The sequence below is a fragment of the Oncorhynchus keta genome, chromosome 30 (assembly GCF_023373465.1).
Source record: "Oncorhynchus keta strain PuntledgeMale-10-30-2019 chromosome 30, Oket_V2, whole genome shotgun sequence".
NCBI classification, from domain to species: domain Eukaryota; kingdom Metazoa; phylum Chordata; class Actinopteri; order Salmoniformes; family Salmonidae; genus Oncorhynchus; species Oncorhynchus keta.
In genome coordinates this window covers 30,186,865-30,204,999 of record NC_068450.1, presented here as the reverse complement: position 1 = coordinate 30,204,999, position 18,135 = coordinate 30,186,865, and the positions used below count along the sequence as shown (strand labels likewise).

General features: G+C 43.6%; 2 protein-coding genes across 4 annotated transcripts in view; both read right to left on the bottom strand.

Annotated features, from left to right (window-relative positions):
- Positions 1–14,566, bottom strand: part of LOC118363388 (zinc finger and SCAN domain-containing protein 21-like) — a 28,199-nt gene extending 13,633 nt beyond the window's left edge. Inside the window, exons 1-3 of one of the 3 annotated variants that reach the window (XM_035744200.2) lie at positions 6,560–6,747; positions 5,591–6,098; positions 4,089–5,520 (exon numbers count right to left, since the gene is read on the bottom strand). In XM_035744200.2, the coding sequence (XP_035600093.1) occupies positions 4,784–5,520; positions 5,591–5,909 (1,056 nt within the window). In that variant the 5' untranslated portion in view covers positions 5,910–6,098; positions 6,560–6,747 and the 3' untranslated portion in view covers positions 4,089–4,783. Of the gene's footprint in view, positions 1–4,088; positions 5,521–5,590; positions 6,116–6,559; positions 6,754–8,328; positions 8,751–12,571 lie in introns of those variants that run through there. The other 2 variants (XM_052488200.1, XM_052488198.1) reach the window with 2 other exon arrangements.
- A 143-nt stretch (positions 14,567–14,709) lies between these two features.
- LOC118363386 (macrophage migration inhibitory factor-like) lies at positions 14,710–16,341 on the bottom strand. Its single transcript, XM_035744194.2, has 3 exons — positions 16,125–16,341; positions 15,537–15,706; positions 14,710–15,467 (listed from the first exon to the last, which is right to left on the bottom strand). The coding sequence occupies exons 1-3, from the start codon at positions 16,230–16,232 to the stop codon at positions 15,401–15,403; spliced, it is 345 nt and encodes a 114-aa protein (XP_035600087.1). The 5' UTR covers positions 16,233–16,341; the 3' UTR covers positions 14,710–15,400.
- Positions 16,342–18,135: the final 1,794 nt, after the last annotated feature.

The window sequence follows — 18,135 nt, the reverse complement described above, 5'->3', positions numbered from 1 at the left end:
TGTCCGATTCCAGTCACCCAAGTCATAGACTTTTTTCTATGCTACCGCATGACAAGCGGTACCGGAGCGCCAAGTCTAGGACCAAAAGGTTCCTTAACAGCTTCTATCCCCAAGCCGTAAATACAATTAATCAAATGGCCACTGGACTATTACGTTGACCCCCCCCATTTGTTTTGTACACTGCTGCTACTCGCGGCTTATTATCTATGCATTGTCACTTCACCCCTACCTACATGTACAAATTACCTCAACTAACCTGTACCCTCGTACACTGACTCGGTACCGGTACCTCTTGTATATAGCATCGATATTGTTATATTATTGTGTTACTTTTTATAATTTTTTTGAATATGTTTTTACTTTGAAGCTTCGTTTCCCCATCACTACTGTATATTATAGCACAAATGAATCACTATAGCTAAACTAATATCTAACGAACTAGACTGGTTGGGTTCCTCACCCCCTGATCTGTGACATAGAGGTGATCATACTGCCAATGCGATTGCACAGATCTGGTACATATTTCTTCGATGTTAGAATCTCTGTCTAAAGCACAGTACCAAATGTATTTCTTTGCCAGTGTAAGTTACTCTATGGGCCATTCGGGCTCAGACAAGACTACTTGCTTATTGCTCTTTTACTTTTAAGACATCTGTGTGTGTATGTAACAAATAACACTGTGTGACCAATCATTTATTAAGAAAGGATGAGAATAATTTATTTATAAAATAGTTTTATTCCTCTCAACATTAAATGAATCAGCAACTAGATAGATACATTGAACATAGTACACATGGCCAGTTATTTCCCCCCCCCCCCCTGATTTTCTAAATCAACCTGCTTCATGTCAAAGGTCTACCTTGCTACATGAATCTGTTCATGTATTTTCAGGTCCACTCTAGAATATAATCTGTTCCCACAGTCCGTGCAGTTGTAAGGCCTCTCTGCAGTGTGAAGGACCCGGTGTTTCTCCAAGCCGCTCTGAAGGATGAAGCTCTTACCACACTGAGAGCAGCTGAATGGCCCCTCCCCCGTGTGGCACTGCATGTGTTCCCTGAGGTGGCACATGTACACAAAGCCCTTACCACACTGTCGCTCTGGATAAGAGCGTCTGCTAAATGACTTAAATGTAATGTAAATGTAAATGTGAAGGCCTTCCCTGTGTGGTGGTACTTCTGGTGGTCTTTCAGGTTTCGGAGCTGAGGGAAGCTCTTCCCACAGTGTGGGGACAGCTGAAGGGTTTGACCCCCAGCTCTGCCGTTGTGTTGATCATCAGGCCGTAGGGGCTGTCCTCGTGGGCCCCCACAGCATGCTCTGTCTCCTGGGTGGGTATAACTAACCTTGGGAGAAGGTCCTGCTCCTTCCTGGCCAATGGTAATGGAGGAAGAGGCTCCCTGGTCCATCCCCCATGATGTGAGCTCAATCTCTGTTGACGACTGTTGAAGGCTGATTATGGGGGAAACTGTGGATGTGATCATCAGGGAAACCAAGTCCCCCCCAGTCATTGGGCTCTTCTTTGATATGGACCACATGGGCCTTTGTCTCTTCCATCCTTTCAGAGACACAGGAAGAGCTGGGTGTGGCCGTTTCCCGTGGACCCTCTCTGGGAGAGCGCTGGGTCCACCTGCCTGGAACATCTCCTGTTTGATAGCACAACCTTCCTCTGCTCCTGAGGATGGAACAGAACAAAGTTATAGATCCTATATTGTGTGGGTGTGTGCATCTCTCCTCACTCACCTGACAGTGCCTCTTCTATCTCCTCAGTGTCTCCAGCACAACCACATCTCCTACACATCCCACTCTGCTCTTTCTCTTCAACTTCCCTCCTCTTCCTCTCCTCCTCTCTGTCTCTCCATCTCTGCTCACACTGCTGCAGCCTCTCCTTCAAGACGTCCACTTCTTGCTTGCTCTATGTCACTTCCTCCAGGACGCTGTCCTTCACCAACCGATTGATCTCATGCACAGCGGTTTTGAGGACCGTTTCCATGACTCCATTGAGCTGGTACTGGATGGTGAGTATCTCCATCTAACTACAACATTTTCAGACAAGATAGAACGGCCAAAGGGGGCGGTGTTGTAGTCTACTGCAGAGATGGCCTGCAGAGTTCTGTCCTACTATCCAGGTCTGTACCCAAACAATTTGAACTTCTACTTATAAAAACCAACCTCTCAAAAAACAAGTCTCTCACCGTTGCCGCCTGCTATAGACCACCCTCTGCCCACAGCTGTGCTCTGGACACCATATGTGAACTGATTTCCCCCCCATCTATCTTCAGAGCTCGTGCTGCTAGGTGACCTAAACTGGTACATGCTTAACACCCCAGCCATCCTACAATCTAAGCTTGATGCCCTCAATCTCACACAAATTATCAATGAACCTGCTAGGTACCACCCCAAAGCCGTAAACACGGGCACCCTCATAGATATCATCCTAACCAACTTGCCCTCTAAATACACCTCTGCTGTTTTCAACCAAGATCTCAGCGATCATTGCCTCATTGCCTGCATCCGTAATGGGTCAGCGGTCAAACGACCTCCACTCATCACTGTCAAACGCTCCCTGAAACACTTCAGTGAGCAGGCCTTTCTAATCGACCTGACCCGGGTATCCTGGCATTATCTTCGAACAGCCCTGTGATATGCAACTTTTCAGGGAATTTAGAAACCAATATACACAGGCAGTTAGAAAAGCTAAGGCTAGCTTTTTCAAGCAGAAATTTGCTTCCTGCAACACAAACTATAAAAAGTTCTGGGACACTGTAAAGTCCATGGAGAATATGAACACCTCCTCCCAGCTGCCCACTGCACTGAGGATAGGAAACTCTGTCACCACCGATAAATCCACTATAATTGAGAATTTCAATAAGCATTTTTCCACAGATGGCATTGCTTTCCACCTGGCTACCCCTACCCCGGTCAACAGCACTGCACGCCCCACAGCAACTCGCCCAAGCCTTCCCCCATTTCACCTTCTCCCAAATCCAGTCAGCTGATGTTCTGAAAGAGCCGCAAAATCTGGACCCCTTACAAATCAGCCGGGCTAGACAATCTGGACCCTTTCTTTCTAAAATTATCTGCCGATATTGTTGCAACCCCTATTACTAGCCTGTTCAACCTCTTGTGTCGTCTGAGATTCCCAAAGATTGGAAAGCAGCTGCGGTCATCCCCCTCTTCAATGGGGGACACACTCTTGACCCAAACTGCTACAGACCTATCTATCCTACCATGCCTTTATAAATTCTTCTAAAGCCAAGTCAACAAACAGATTACCGACCATTTCGAATCCCAGAGCACCTTCTCCGCTATGCAATCTGGTTTCAGAGCTAGTCATGGGTGCACCTCAGCCACGCTCAAGGTCCTTAAAGGTATCTTAACCTCCATCGATAAGAAACAATACTGTTCAGCCGTATTCATTGACCTAGCCAAGGCTTTCGATTGTCAATCACCACATCCTCATCAGACTCGATAGCCTTGGCTTCTCAAATGATTTCCTCACCTGGTTCATCAACTACTTCTCTGATAGAGTTCAGTGTGTCAAATCGGAGGGCCTGTTGTCCGGGCCTCTGGCAGTCTTTATGGGGGTGCCACAGGGTTCAATTCTTGGGCCAACTCTCTTCTCTGTATACATCAATGATGTTGCGCTTGCAGCTGTTGAGTCTCTGATCCACCTCTACGCAGACGACACCACTCTGTATACTTCCAGCCCTTCTTTGGGCACTGTATTAACAACCCTCCAGACGAGCTTCAATGCAATACAACTCTCCTTCAGTGGCCTCAAACTGCTCTTAAATGCAAGTAAAACTAAATGCATGCTCTTCAACCGATCGCTGCCTGCACCTGCCCGCCCGCCCAGCAACACTACTCTGGATGGTTCTGACTTAGAATATGTGGACAACTACCTAGGTGTCTGGTTAGACTAAACTCTCCTTCCAGACTCACATCAAACAGCTCCAATCAAAAGTTAAATCTAGAATTGGCTTTCTATTTGTGACAGTAAGTTCCTCTATGGGCCATTCAGGCTCATACAAGGCTACTTGCTTATTACTCTTACTTTGAAGATGTGTGTAACAAATAACACTGATAAATCATTTAAGAAAGGATGAGAATAATTTATTCAAAGTTTTATTCCTCTCAACATTAAATGCGTTAGCAACAACACATTGAACATAGTACACGTGAGCAGTTTTCCCCCCACACTATTTTTCTAAATCAACCTGCTTCTGCTCAAAGGTCTACCTTGCTGCATGAATCTGTTCATGTCTGCTCTAGAATTGAATCTGTTCCCACATCCCGTGCAATGTTAAGTATGGTAGTATTTCTAACCAAAAGGAGAAAGGCTATTCTTCAAAACAACTTTAAGATTTGCAAAAATTAAGCAATCAACCATCACAAAAAAATAGTCAGAGTTGAAAAGCTCCATGAACAGAGCGGTCTTTCGCCTTTTATAGAAAGTACATCCTTTTATCTTTGACAGTTAGCAGATGTGCAGAAACAGGCCTTGGGAACAGAGTTGTAAGAAGTAATTTAGTTCATCTGTGTAGATCATGATAGCTGATATCGACTCCTCGCTGTTCCTCCCTGCAAATCCCACATAGCTAAATTCCTGCCAATCGTAAACACAGGAGGTCACATACTGTGTCACATCAAAGCAGCTCATAAATCTGTACGCTCAGATGTATGACTAAGTCACAAGACAAGCCTGTATCAGTAAAAATAACATAACAGTAGACAATTCTCTTCAGTAAAAACAGCATAGTGTCTAATTAAACAGTATAGTATGTAATTAATATTTAATTTCCACCACATAAGGGATCTCTGCAGTGTGAATGACCCTGTGTTTCTTTAAGCCACTCTGAAGGCTGAAGCTCTTCCCACACTGAGAGCAGCTGAATGGCCTGTCCCCTGTGTGGCGCTGCATGTGTACCCTGAAGTGGGACATGTACACAAAGCCCTTACCACACTGGGAGCAGGTGAAGGCCTTCTTCCCTGTGTGGTGGTACTTCTGGTGGTGTTTGAGATTTCGGAGCTGAGGGAAACTCTTCCCACAGTGTGGACAGCTGAAGGGTTTGACCCCCAGCTCTGCCATTGTGTTGATGCTCAGGCCATTGGGACTGGTCTCGAGGGCCACTACAGCATGCTCTGTCCCCTGGGTGGGTATCAATGACCTTGGGAGTAGGTGCTGCTCCTTCCTGCTCCATGGTGCTGGAGGTAGAGGTGGAGGGTCCCTGGCCAATTGTGCTGGAGGTAGAGGCTCACTGGTCCATCCCCCAGGATGTGAGCTCAATCGCTGCAAATGACTCAGGCTCATCATGGGGGAATCTGGGGATGTGATCATCTGGGTAACCAAGTCCCCCCAGTCATCGGACTCCTCTTTGATATGGACCACCCTCTCTTCCATCCTTTCAGAGACACAGGAAGAGCTGGGTGTGGCCATTTCCTGTGGACATTCTCTCTCTGGGAGAGTGCTGGGTCCACCTGGCTGGAACATCTCCTGTTTGATAGCACAACCTTCCTCTGCTCCTGAGGATGGAACAGAACAAAGTTATAGTGTATGTATAGTGTATGTGTATGTATATCACTCCTCACTCACCTAACAGAGCCTCTTCCCTCTCCTCAGTGTCTCCAGCACAACCGCATCTTCTACACATCCCCCTCGGCTCACACTCATCCCTCTTCTTTTTCTGCTCCCTCTCTTCAACTGCCCTCTTCCTCTCCTCCTCGCCGTCCCTCCATCTCTGCTCACACTGCTGCAGCCTCTCCTTCAAGACGTCCACTTCCTGCTTGCTCCATGTCACTTCCTCCAGGAAGCTGTCCTTCACCAGCCGAGTGATCTCATGCACAGCAGTTTTGAGGACCGTTTCCATGACTCCATTGAGCTGGTACTGGAAGGTGAGGATGGCCTCTGACATAACTGCAACAACATCAATCCAACACTGGAAAATCAACCCCCCCTTCCCTTATTGGTACCAGTCCCAGAGTTCAGTCTTCTATGGATGACCTGCCCCCCTTGTTTCCCAGTTTGGTTCACTATAATGGAAAGACTTGGATTTAGCCTCCTCCAGATCACACCAGTGCCCAGAGTCAGGTATCTCTTCCTCCTAGAAATATGGGCAAGCTGTCAAATACATTAAATGTAGTCTTAATGTGCTTCAAATATCTTGTCAGTAATAGAAGGTTCACCTACCAATAATTTAGCCCTGAAACACGTTTGGCTGTGGTTAGGTAAACCACATAACGTTATAGCGTTTCAAGCTTGCTAGCTAGTTTAAGCAACGCATGTGTATTTACATACTGTTTAATAATACAATAATTTAGATATGTCTCAAATTCCCCCACCATAATGACTAACCGTCCTGCCCTTCCTGCACAGTAAGTTGAATTGGAATTGTATTTTACTGTTGGTTTCCCCTGGACTGTTTCTGTGTCACCCAATACAATAGAAAGCAACGGTAGAATGTAAATACACCCGCGTTTCTAATAGCACCTAGCTAACTAAGCTAATAACACAGGGTTGTGTAGCAGCTTTCTGACCATTTGACACAAACAAAAATATACTTACCACTTTCCAAACGCTATTTTTTGGTGTGCGTCAACAAATCAACTAGTTACAAAACCTCCTACCTATCTCTACTAGAACTGCACACAGAGGTAAAAGAGACAGGCAGCAACTATGTTAGTGATGTCACGTTTTATACCGGAACTCCGAGGCATGCGTAGAAATCGCAAAGCAATTTATCTCGAATCAGTGTGCTGTTGCTTTTATCGCTTTGTCAGAAGCACGTGATCAATGACGTCCGAATCGTCGTTTTCTCAATCGACCACCTGATTTGTTTCTGTAAAAGACAAAAAAAGTTACCCCAAAGATTTTATCTACGGCTACCCAGCGCGTGCGACGTAAAATATAATAATTTGGCTATTCTAAATTATTTTGACCAGCAGCTGCCACTAGTGTACGTGTTGATCAAAGCCAAGAGTAATTAACATATTTTCGACCCAATTCGCTTGAAATGCTCAATGCTTCAGGAAGCTTCGTTTCCCGAACACTACTGTATATTATAGCACAGATTATACATTATAGATAAACTAATACCTAACTAGACTGTAGAGGATGGGTCCCTCCCCCACTGATCTGTGACATCAAGGTGATGATACTGCCAATGCAATTACACAAATCTGGTACATATTTTTTGATGTGACAATCTGTCTAAAGCACAGTTCCACAAGTATTTATTTGCCTAAGTTGCTCTATGGGCCATTCGGGCTCAGACAAGGCTACTTGCTTATTACTCTTTTACTTTTAAGATGTGTGTGTATGTAACAATTAAATAACACTGTGTGACCAATCATTTAAGAAACGATGAGAATAATTTATTCAAAGAGTTTTATTCCTTTCAACATTAAATTAATCAGCAGCAACTAATAGATACATTGAACATAGTACATGTGGGCAGTTATCCCCCCCATCCTCCATCAACCTGCCTCATCTCAAAGGTCTACCTTGCTCCATGAATCTATCTGTTCATGTCTTTTCAGGTCCGCTCTAGAATTGAATCTGTTACCAGTGGTAAGGCATCTCTGCAGTGTGAAGGACCCTGCGTCTCTTCAAGCCGCTCTGAAGGCTAAAGCTTTTCCCACACAGAGCAGCTGAACGGCCTCTCCCCCGTGTGGCGCTGCATGTGTACCCTGAGGTGGCACATGTACACAAAACCCTTACCACACTGGGAGCAGGTGAAGGCCTTCTTCCCTGTGTGGTGGTACTTCTGGTGGTCTTTCAGATTTCGGAGCTGAGGGAAGCTCTTCCCACAGTGTGGGCAGCTGTAGGGTTTGACACCAGCTCTGCCGTTGTGTTGATCATCAGGCCGTAGGGGCTGTGCTTGAGGGCACCCACAGCATGCTCTGTTCCCTGGGTGGGTATCACTGACCTTGGGAGTAGGTGCTGCTCTTTCCTGGTCCATGGTGCTGCTCCTGTAGGAAGAAGCTCACTGGCCCCATGATGTGACTTCAATCTCTCCAGACGACTCTGGCTCATTATGGGGGAATATGTGGATGTGATCATCTGGGTAATCAGATCCCCCCCAGTCATCAGGCTCCTCTTTGATGCAGACGACATGGGCCTCCCTCTCTTCCATCCTTTCAGAGACACAGGAAGAGCTGGGTGTGGCCATTTCCTGTGGACCCTCTCTGGGAGAGTGCTGGGTCCACCTGACTGGAACATCTCCTGTTTGATAACACAACCTTCCTCTGCTGCGGAGGACAAAACAGTAGAAAGTTATAGATCCTATATTGTTTGTGTGTGTAATATATATATATATATATCTCCTCATTCACCTAACAGAGCCTCTTCTCTCTTCTCGGTGTCTCCAGCACAACCACATCTCCAACACACCCCCCTCGGCTCGCACTCTTCCCTCTTCTTTTTCTGCTCTTTATCTTCCCTCATCTTCTCCTCTCCATCCCTTCATCTGTGTTCACACTGCTGCAGCCTCTCCTTCAAGACGTCAACTTCCCGCTTGCTCCCTGTCACTTCTTCTAGGAAGCTGTACTTCACCAGCCGAGTGATCTCATGCACAGCAGTTTTGAGGACTGTTTCCATGACTCCATTGAGCTGGTACTGGAAGGTGAGGATGGCCTCTGACATAACTGCAACAACATCAATCCAACACTGGAAAAATCCACTCTACTTCCAAAGTTCAACAAGCTATGAAACTGGCACGTAGCTTCCAGATTACACCAGCACCCAGGGAGTCCACCTGGAAACAGGAACAAACTGTCAAATAGGGCTATGTGCTTGACTGTCCCCAGGGCTATGTACTTGAGCACTGACTGTCCCCAGGTGCCAGTTACCCCACGGGGGAGGGTGGAGGGTGGGGGTGACCTGGTACTTAAAAAAAATAAAAAAAATTCTAAAAACATTTCATGAAATAACTAAAATTGTAAACTGTAGCCATTTATTTCCCTTTATCGTTTATTCGCCGAAGCATGACCATCCACATACCAATTGTTTTCCAAACGTTTATTTTTTGTATCATCAATTAGACGTTGTTCTAAGGGGTTGGGGGCAGTTACCCCGTAGTACCCTTTCATTAATTAATTTAAGTCCAAAAATGGATGTAGCAACTAGAGATTCTAGCTTTAACACAAGAAATGTTCAGTACATTTACTGTGCTTAAAACAGTTTAGACCATTCTGTGCATACAAGTGGGGTGTGGCCTCTGAAATGCAAGTCTCTCGTTAGCGGGAAGTAATTTGCCATTGGTGTGTTTATAGTAGTGATGGGAAGTTCGGCTCTTTTTACTGAAAATCTTTTCGACCCGTTCAGTCAAAATAACGAATCTTTAGACTCATTTTGTTCGAGTCAGTAATGCCGAGAGCACACAGGACCCCTGCTGGCGAACGGTGAACTGAAAAGTTGAAAGAGTCATGATTTTACAAGATTCTCGTTCACAATAGGGGACTTATTGAAGCTGTCATTTGTGACAGACATGTAAACGTGTGATTTAAACAGTATACATTTTTTGATTGCTATGCATACAAATCATATTAATTCTTGATACATTTTAAACTAAATTGTGGCCACAACCGGACTAGATTGTGAACGACTGTGCGATAAGCACAATGTCATTCGCGAACTGCAGCCCCTCAAACAATTCGTTCTCGAGTGTGAGTTGAGCAGATTCTAGAGGCTGTGTATGTTTTGGTTCTACAAACCTCAAAGTGGTGTTCATCATAACATTTAATGATCAATTATCAGCGATTAATTATCAGTGATCAATTATCATTTCTAAACATGTATGTTTCTCCTCTATGCTCATGATCTATTCCCTGCGAGTGTAACGGATGTGAAATGGCTAGCTAGTTAGCGGTGGTGCGCGCTAATAGCATTTCAATCGGTGACGTCACTCGCGTTGAGACTTTGAGGTAGTGGTTCCCCTTGCTCTGCAGGGGCCGCGGCTTTTGTGGAGCAATGGGTAACGATGCTTCGTGGGTGTCAGTTGTTGATGTGTGCAGAGGGTATGGGTGAGGGGACTGACGAAAGTTATACTGTTACACGAGCATGTCCGACAGTTGGTGTTCGGAGCCGCAGAGCCGGAGGAGCGTGTACTAATCCTGCTGTAGGATTCATTAAGAACGAACGTCTAAAATGAACGAATCACTCAAAAACGAATCAATGACTCTCGAGTCAGTAAAAAGAGTCGTTCAAAAATAATGAATCGTTCACGAACCACACATTATTAGATGATAGGTCCTCTATATAGACTGCCAATGAACCATGATACTACTGCTTACTTCAAGCCACTAGAGTGGGCGCAGTGCTCTTCTCTCAATTGCTCAACATTGCTATTTACCGCCCAAGTAAAGAACCAGCTGTATTTGCCTGTCAATGACTGTTTGGTTTTAGGAGCATAAATAATACAACTTTTTCCTGATAATAGAAACTTTTAGAATGACTATGGAATGTTATACTAATGGTTATCTTCTTGCTCGCCTTTCATGTTTATAGAATAAACACTCAAAACAACACAATAAACAAGAGTTAACTTTTATTGTAACAACAATGCCGTCTCTGGATGGATAAGATATCCAATTAAATCAACTCTTATTTAATTTCTTTGATGAAAGAACAGCGCCGAATGTTGGTGTCCCAGGCCACGTTCCATTTTACAAATGTAGATCCTGAGACAGAGACAAATGGAATGGGTCAAAGTGTTCCGTGTGTGTGTGTGTGTGTGTGTGTGTACACAGTGCCTTCGGAAAGCATTCAGACCCCTTTACTTTTTCCATATTTTGTTACGTTACAGACAAATTCTAAAATTGATTAAAAAAAGAAATCCTCAGCAATCTACACACAATACCCCATAATGACAAAGCGGAAACAGGTTTTTAGAAATTTGCAAATGTATAAAAAAAATAAAAATAAACTTTATTTACATAAGTATTCAGACTCTTTTGCTATGAGACTCGAAATTGAGCTCAGGTGCATCCTGTTGCCATTGATCATCCTTAACATGTTTCTACAACTTGATTGGAGTCCACCTGGGGTAAATTCTATTGATTGGACATGATTTGGAAATGCAAACACCTGTCTATATAAGGTCCCACAGTTGACAGTGCATGTCAGAGCAAAAACCAAGACATGAGGTCAAAGGAATTGTCCATAAAGCTCCGAGCCAGGATTATGTCGAGGCACAGATCTGGGGAAGGGTACCAAAACATTGTCTGCAGCATTGAAGGTCCCCAAGAACATAATTATTATAATGGAAGAAGTTTGGAAACACCAGGACTCTTCATAGAGCTGGCCGCCCAGCCAAACTGAGCAATCGGGGGAGAAGGGCCTTGGTCAGGGAGGTGACCAAGAACCCGATGGTCACTCTGACAGAGCTCTGGAGTTCCTCTGTGGGGATGGGAGAACTTTCCAAGGATATCCATTTCTGCAGCAGTCCACCAATCAGGCCTTTATGGTAGAGTGGCCAGACGGAAGCCACTCCTCAGTAAAAGGCACATGACAGCCCACTTGGAGTTTGCCAAAAGGCACCTAAAGACTTTCAGACCACGAGAAACAAGATTATCTGGTCTGATGAAACCAAGATTGAACTCTTCGGCCTGAATGCCAAGCGTCACATCTGGAGGAAACCTGGCACCATCCCTACGGTGAAGCATGGTGGTGGCAGCAACATGCTGTGGGGATGTTTTTCAGCAGCAGGGACTGGGAGACTAGTCAGGATCGAGGCAAAGATGAACGGAGCAAAGTACAGAGAGATCCTTGATGAAAACCTGCTCCAGTGCTGTCAACGGAATGTCATAATTCTTATATATGTTCATTAATCAATTTAATTAAAATCACTGCCTGTTTCTAATCATTTGTAAGATTCTTATTTGCATAAAATAGACAGAGACCAGTCTTATCAAAATGAGAATAGTATTTATTCTCAGAGCGCGCTGCCATAGAACCACGTACAACAGTTTATATATAAAATATGACGTCATTGGTTATAGCATGAATCTCCTCCTCTCGACCAAGACAAAGCAGGTTCAAAAGTTTATTCCAACCCACTAGCGCACCCTCCTGACACACACAATATATCAAGATTAACTTCTGAAGTCTCACCATTATCTATCACTATTTAGCAGACAGTTCCAGATAACGGAAAACCTAGGGAGGCTCTCCTTGTCTTATCTAAACGCCCCAGAGTTATAGTTGAGTCAGTTCAAACAGGTTAATGATCCTTTTTGCTTACTTAAAACACACAACCCATTCCTCCCCAACCTAGTGGGAATGGTGTTTATTATGTTTAATTACTCCTTGTTCATGCTACATAATCAACAATGTACTGAGTAAAGGGTCTGAATACTTATGTAAATGGTATATTTCAGTTTGAATATTTTTATAAATTACAAGGATTTCTAAAAAACAGTTTTTGCTTTGTCGTTATGGAGTATTGTGTGTAGATTGATGAAGAAAAAAAACAATTGAATCAGTTTTAGAATAATGCTGTCACCTAACAAAATGTGGAAAAGGTCAAGGGGTCTGAATACTTTCCGAAGGCACTGTATATGCAAGCATGTTCTGTACCTGTTAGGAGCGATGCTCAGGTGTTTGTTAAGCAGCTCACACAGTAGTTTAGAATACAGCAGGTTCTGTTCCTCACTGATAGCTCCAATGGTGTTGACAGAACCGTGTGGTTCCCCCAAACGTCATCATCTGGTCTGGAAAGATGTCAACGAAAAAGTACTGCAGAAATCAAAAACCTTGTATCTACCATAATGTCAAGCCTGGTCAATACACATTTATTTTGTTTAATGGCTTAATACAATGTGAATGATTCATCGTATGTTGACAGGTAAACAGTCACACCCATTCTTCTCAAAAGTCCCTCAGTTCTAAGAGCTAGTGCTGGTCCACAAGTGTTTTAGGTACAGCTTATAGCTGTAGATTTTAGTTCCATTTCATTCCTTCCAACTACATCGGTTTGTGAGCTATGGAAAAGTTAAGACACTGTATACAACACTACTTGAAATGGGTTCTGTACATTCATTTGCACTATAGTTATTTTCTTTTTACTCACCTCAGGTCCTGGATTTCCCATGGCTTTGGACAGTTCCATTAGTTTCAGATTGCAATCTGGTCTCAGAGCATATAGTATTATTCATGTAAATCCGAGACAGTCCATTTAGTTTGTTACGCTTCATATGGTATATACACTACATAAGCATGTGAACACCTGCTTGTATAACATCTCATTCCAAAATCACAGGTATTAATATGGAGTTGGTTCCCCCTTTGCTGCTATAACAGCCTCTACTCTTCCAGGAAGGCTTTCCACTAGATGTTGGAACATTGTTGCAGGGACTTGCTTCCATTCAACCACAAGAGCATTAGTGAGGTCGGGCACTGAGGTTGGCTCACAGTCTGTGTTCCAATTCATCCCAAAGGTGTGTAATGGGGTTGAGGTCAGGGCTCTTTGCAGGCCAGTCAAGTCCTTCCACACAGATCTCAACAAACCATTTCTGAATGGCCCTTGCTTTGTGCACGGGGGCATTGTCATGCTGAAACAGTAAAGGGCCTTCCCCAAACAAATTTGGAAGCACAGAATCCGAATTGCAAGTCGTACAATATGTTACAAATTCCAATTTGTTGTGGCTAACGTTAGCTAGCATAAGGGTAGGCTTAAGGTTAGGTTAAAGGGGTAGGGGAAGGGTTAGCTAAAAGGGTTAGTTAGGGAAAGGGTTAGCAAACATGCTAAGTAGCTAAAAAGTAGTTAAAGTTGCTAATTAGCCAAAAATGTAAAGTTGTCCATGATGAAATTCAAACACGCAACCACTGGGTTGCTTGACGTTTGTGTTATACTCCCACCCACCCTACTCTCACTTTTGCCTTAAGTAAACTTACCATACCAAACGTAACATATACTAATTTCCCAATGTTTCATCTTGTCTATGATACAAGGCTACAAATAGAAGTGCACCAGTCATGGAAGCTACATTTGTGTTCACCATGAAATCCGGCATAGTTGTAAGTTTACTTGAAGCAAGATATATAGGTAAACCACCTGTGCTGATGACCATTCTACATGTTAAGCAACTGTGTGAGCATATGAATGAGGTTTGGCTGCTGAAGTGTTTACCCACCAGTGGCAACAATAGAGGGTGTTATACATCTAGTGTCAGTACTATCGTTTCAATTCAGAACAGTCTCCAATGTAATCTGATAGCATTCTATCCAGTGACCCTGATTGAACTCCAGAAATGGTGCAAGGCAACAAAGATGGTTGTCTGTATAGCGCAGGTGGAGCGGGACAACATCAGTCTTTGATTTAACATCTAAAAATACGTTACATCAGCCAACAGATACATCTACCAGAAATTACAGAGGATAAATACACAACAAGTCAAAAGACATGTTTCTATTGCTGTCCTCTATTGGTGGACATGGGCTGCATGCCAAACATCAAGTGTCATGGGCACTCTATACCATACATTCAATTATATACCAAGTCCAATTATTTGCACATGTACAAAAGGCAAATATACACACCTAGCAAATCACTCCACCAGCGCAGAGTGGTTTACATTAGGCTATCAACTATACCTTGAACTTTACCTAATAATTTAACACGATAGTCTGTGAGGTAATGTTGAACTGCTTCATGCATGCTCTCAATTAACCCAATGCAAAGCATCCAGTCAGTTAAAGACAAAGGGAAAACAGAGTTTGCGATCAATGAGAATCACTTTATTGGAACATCAAAGCAAAGGGTCCAGTACAAACCAAGGGTCCAGTACAAACCAAGGGTCTGCATAAACCAAGGGTCTGCATAAACCAAGGGTCTGCATAAACCAAGGGTCTGCATAAACCAAGGGTCTGCATAAACCAAGGGTCTGCATAAACCAAGGGTCCTGCATAAACCAAGGGTCTGCATAAACCAAGGGTCTGCATAAACCAAGGGTCTGCATAAACCAAGGGTCTGCATAAACCAAGGGTCTGCATAAACCAAGGGTCCAGTACAAACCAAGGGTCTGCATAAACCAAGGGTCTGCATAAACCAAGGGTCCAGTACAAACCAAGGGTCCAGTACAAACCAAGGGTCTGCATAAACCAAGGGTCTGCATAAACCAAGGGTCTGCATAAACCAAGGGTCTGCATAAACCAAGGGTCTGCATAAACCAAGGGTCTGCATAAACCAAGGGTCTGCATAAACCAAGGGTCTGCATAAACCAAGGGTCCAGTACAAACCAAGGGTCTGCATAAAGTAAGGGTTCATTTATCAATGCTGCTCTACGTCAGCCCAGAAACTGGGCATCTCTGCTGGTCTCTCCGCAGCCTACTCTAATGCTGTACTACCGTTATTAAGGTGTGGGGGAAAAGGAGGGGTCAGCTCCCATTGAAGTTCAGATCCCCTGATCAGCCGAAGGTAGAGTTGTTCCAGGCTACGTTCGCTGCCTCCACGTCAAAGAAGTTCACGTAGATCCTGACATAGACACAAGGAATGGGTTAATATACTGCATGAACACTTCATATGTATGTGTGTGTCCATTACCTGTCGGGGGAGATGCCCAGGTGTTTGTTGAGCAGTCCACACAGTAGTTTAGAGTATTGTTTCTGAGCTCCTTCGATCTTTCCAATGCTGTGAAGGGAGCAGAGAGCACAAGGGTCTCCTTTCCCTCCAAACATCATCAACTGGTCTGGGATGATGTGCACAGCAAGGTACTGAGAGAGACACAAACAGAGCACAGGACATAGTGGGAGCTGGAACAATCGTGTGTCTGAAAGGCATGAGGAAAACTCCAATTTCACTGTCATGGTTGTTCATGTAAATTTGTAATAAATAAGAACTAGTTGTTGGATTGTGTGTTACAGTATTTCTGTCCTGGACCTATCAAAGTACAGCAGACCTGCAGCACTGTAAAGCCTGTTCTATTTTTGAATTACTACACTATGCTCATGCCCAGTTGTATAACGGTTGTTATGGATAGGTAAAGACTGAATAGGTCTCTCAAGGGAAACAAAAGGGGTACCCTGCAAAGTAATTTTCGGTGCAGAAAAATGCGTCAGCATCAAAGCAACTAGCTAGCTATCTACAACTGGGGCAAAAAAAGCATTGCTGTGCCAAGTTTGGAAGACTCACCTGCACAGGTTTGCCCATCGCCTTGGCCAGTTCCTCTGTGGCCTCAGACAACAGTGCAGGCGGAATGTCACTCTTGGCCACATTAGTATTTACCAAAAACATAGGCATGTTGATAACTTCGCTGAAGTTCTGTGTTGCAGGAATTTTAACCGTGTTCAACTCAGCTCTGATGCGGATGCAATCTGGAAGGTAGCTCCTTCTTCTCTTGAGTTTTTATTGGCGGACTACAAACAAAAACGGTATATTGCCGCCACCTACCGCGTGGGGTGAAAACTGAGACATTTTTATGCAGAAAAAAAACTGGAAAAGGGAGAAGGCCGGGTGAAACGCACACGACAGTCATAGACAAGTAAACAGCGACCACAAGTGGTTGTTCAGGCTACATATGCTCTGTACTGGGTCTTGGTTATGGAATGTAGGAAACAAACGGGACATTGAGGCTCCAATTCGACAGATACCGTGGAATCAGAAAGACGAGTTTGAAAACCCTGCCGGAATCGAGAAGAATTTGTACACTGGGCTGAAGTTGATTGGCATATTCAATCACGCAATGTGCGCACTTTTTTTTTTTTTACTGTTGGATAGGTTCTGAATACTGTCTTAGCTATTCATAGTTATTACTGAAACTGTACACAAATTGGGTTTTAAATCAAATGAAGCTATATGTGTATTTGTTGAACTTCCCTGTATTGGAGCAAATCATATATTATGTACGGACGGTCATATGCTCAACAAACGTTGAAATGACGCTTCAAGAATAAATTCATCGGACATTCACAACACATTCAACCTACAACTCCTTTTCCACCAACTGCACGCAGTTGACTGCGTTTCGCAAATGACCGATCTCGAATAATTAACATTCTATACTGTATCCCATGTAGGTCATGCTCCTCTGGATCCTGCTGACTGTTTTCTCTACTAGTGAAGGTGAGTTGATGCTATGACACTGTTGATTAGGCCTGCCACTCAATACATCAATGGTTCCCAACCTTTAACCATTATTTTGACAAGGACTCATGCTGAGACCAAGGTCTCTTTTACAGATAAAAAATTATACACATCAATACAATATGAAAAGCACGAAAGAGATACAACCCAGTCATTAAAAAACAAACACGTTTCATTAAAACGGTCTTCAATCAGCCATCGTAAATGCCCTAGAGGCACCAATTCACCCACTTTTCAAGAGTTTTAGTTTATTCCACAAGAAAGGTGGGGGGAAAACTACAACGGATTTGCCTAACTGTAGAGACCGAAGGAATCTCCAGAGGTCGCAATCCCTGAGATCGTGTATGGTCATTTATACATCTAAAGGTTATGAATGATGTCAGGTGAGGCGGGAGTTTTTGTAAACGAGCTTTATAAACAAAAAGAGAGCAACGCATCGATCTATGACACTTCAAAGAGGGCCAACCTACTTTCTTATGCAGAATGTAGTGATGTGTCCTCAACCTGTCGCCCGTAATAAAGTGTTGTGCGCTGTGATGGACTGCATCCATTGGTTTCAGTGTATTGGTAGCTGCATTCATATACAGTGCAATCGGAAAGTATTCAGACCCATTCCCCTTTTCCACATTCTGTTACGTTAGTCTTATTCCAAAATGTATTAAATATATTTTACCCTCATCAATCTACTCACAATACTCCATAATGACAAAGTGAAAACAGGTTTTTAGCATTGTTTGCAAATTTATGAAAAATGTCAAACAGACATACCTTATTTACATAAGTATTCAACAATTTGAGACATGATTCTGTCGAGGAACAGATATGGGGAAGGGTACCAAAACATTTCTGCAGCATTGAAGGTCCCCAATAACACAGTGGCCTCCATCATTCTTAAATAGACGTTTGGGTGGTTTGAGCACTGAATGCTGATTGGCTGAAAGTCATGGTATATCAGACCATATACCACAGGTATGACCAAAAAAATATTTTTTATTGTTCCAATTACGTTGGTAACAAGTTTATAATAGCAATAAGGTACTTCGGGGGTTTGTGGTATATG

Bases quoted from the DNA above. Each gene is read 5' to 3' on its own strand.
- LOC118363386 (XM_035744194.2), bottom strand. From the start codon at position 16,232: ATGCCTATGTTTTTGGTAAATACTAATGTGGCCAAGAGTGACATTCCG. The intron at 15,707-16,124 runs GTGAGTCTTCCA...TGTCTCTCTCAG, and splicing joins CGATGGGCAAACCTGTGCAG to TACCTTGCTGTGCACATCAT. The intron at 15,468-15,536 runs GTAATGGACACA...TGTCTATGTCAG, and splicing joins CTGGGCATCTCCCCCGACAG to GATCTACGTGAACTTCTTTG.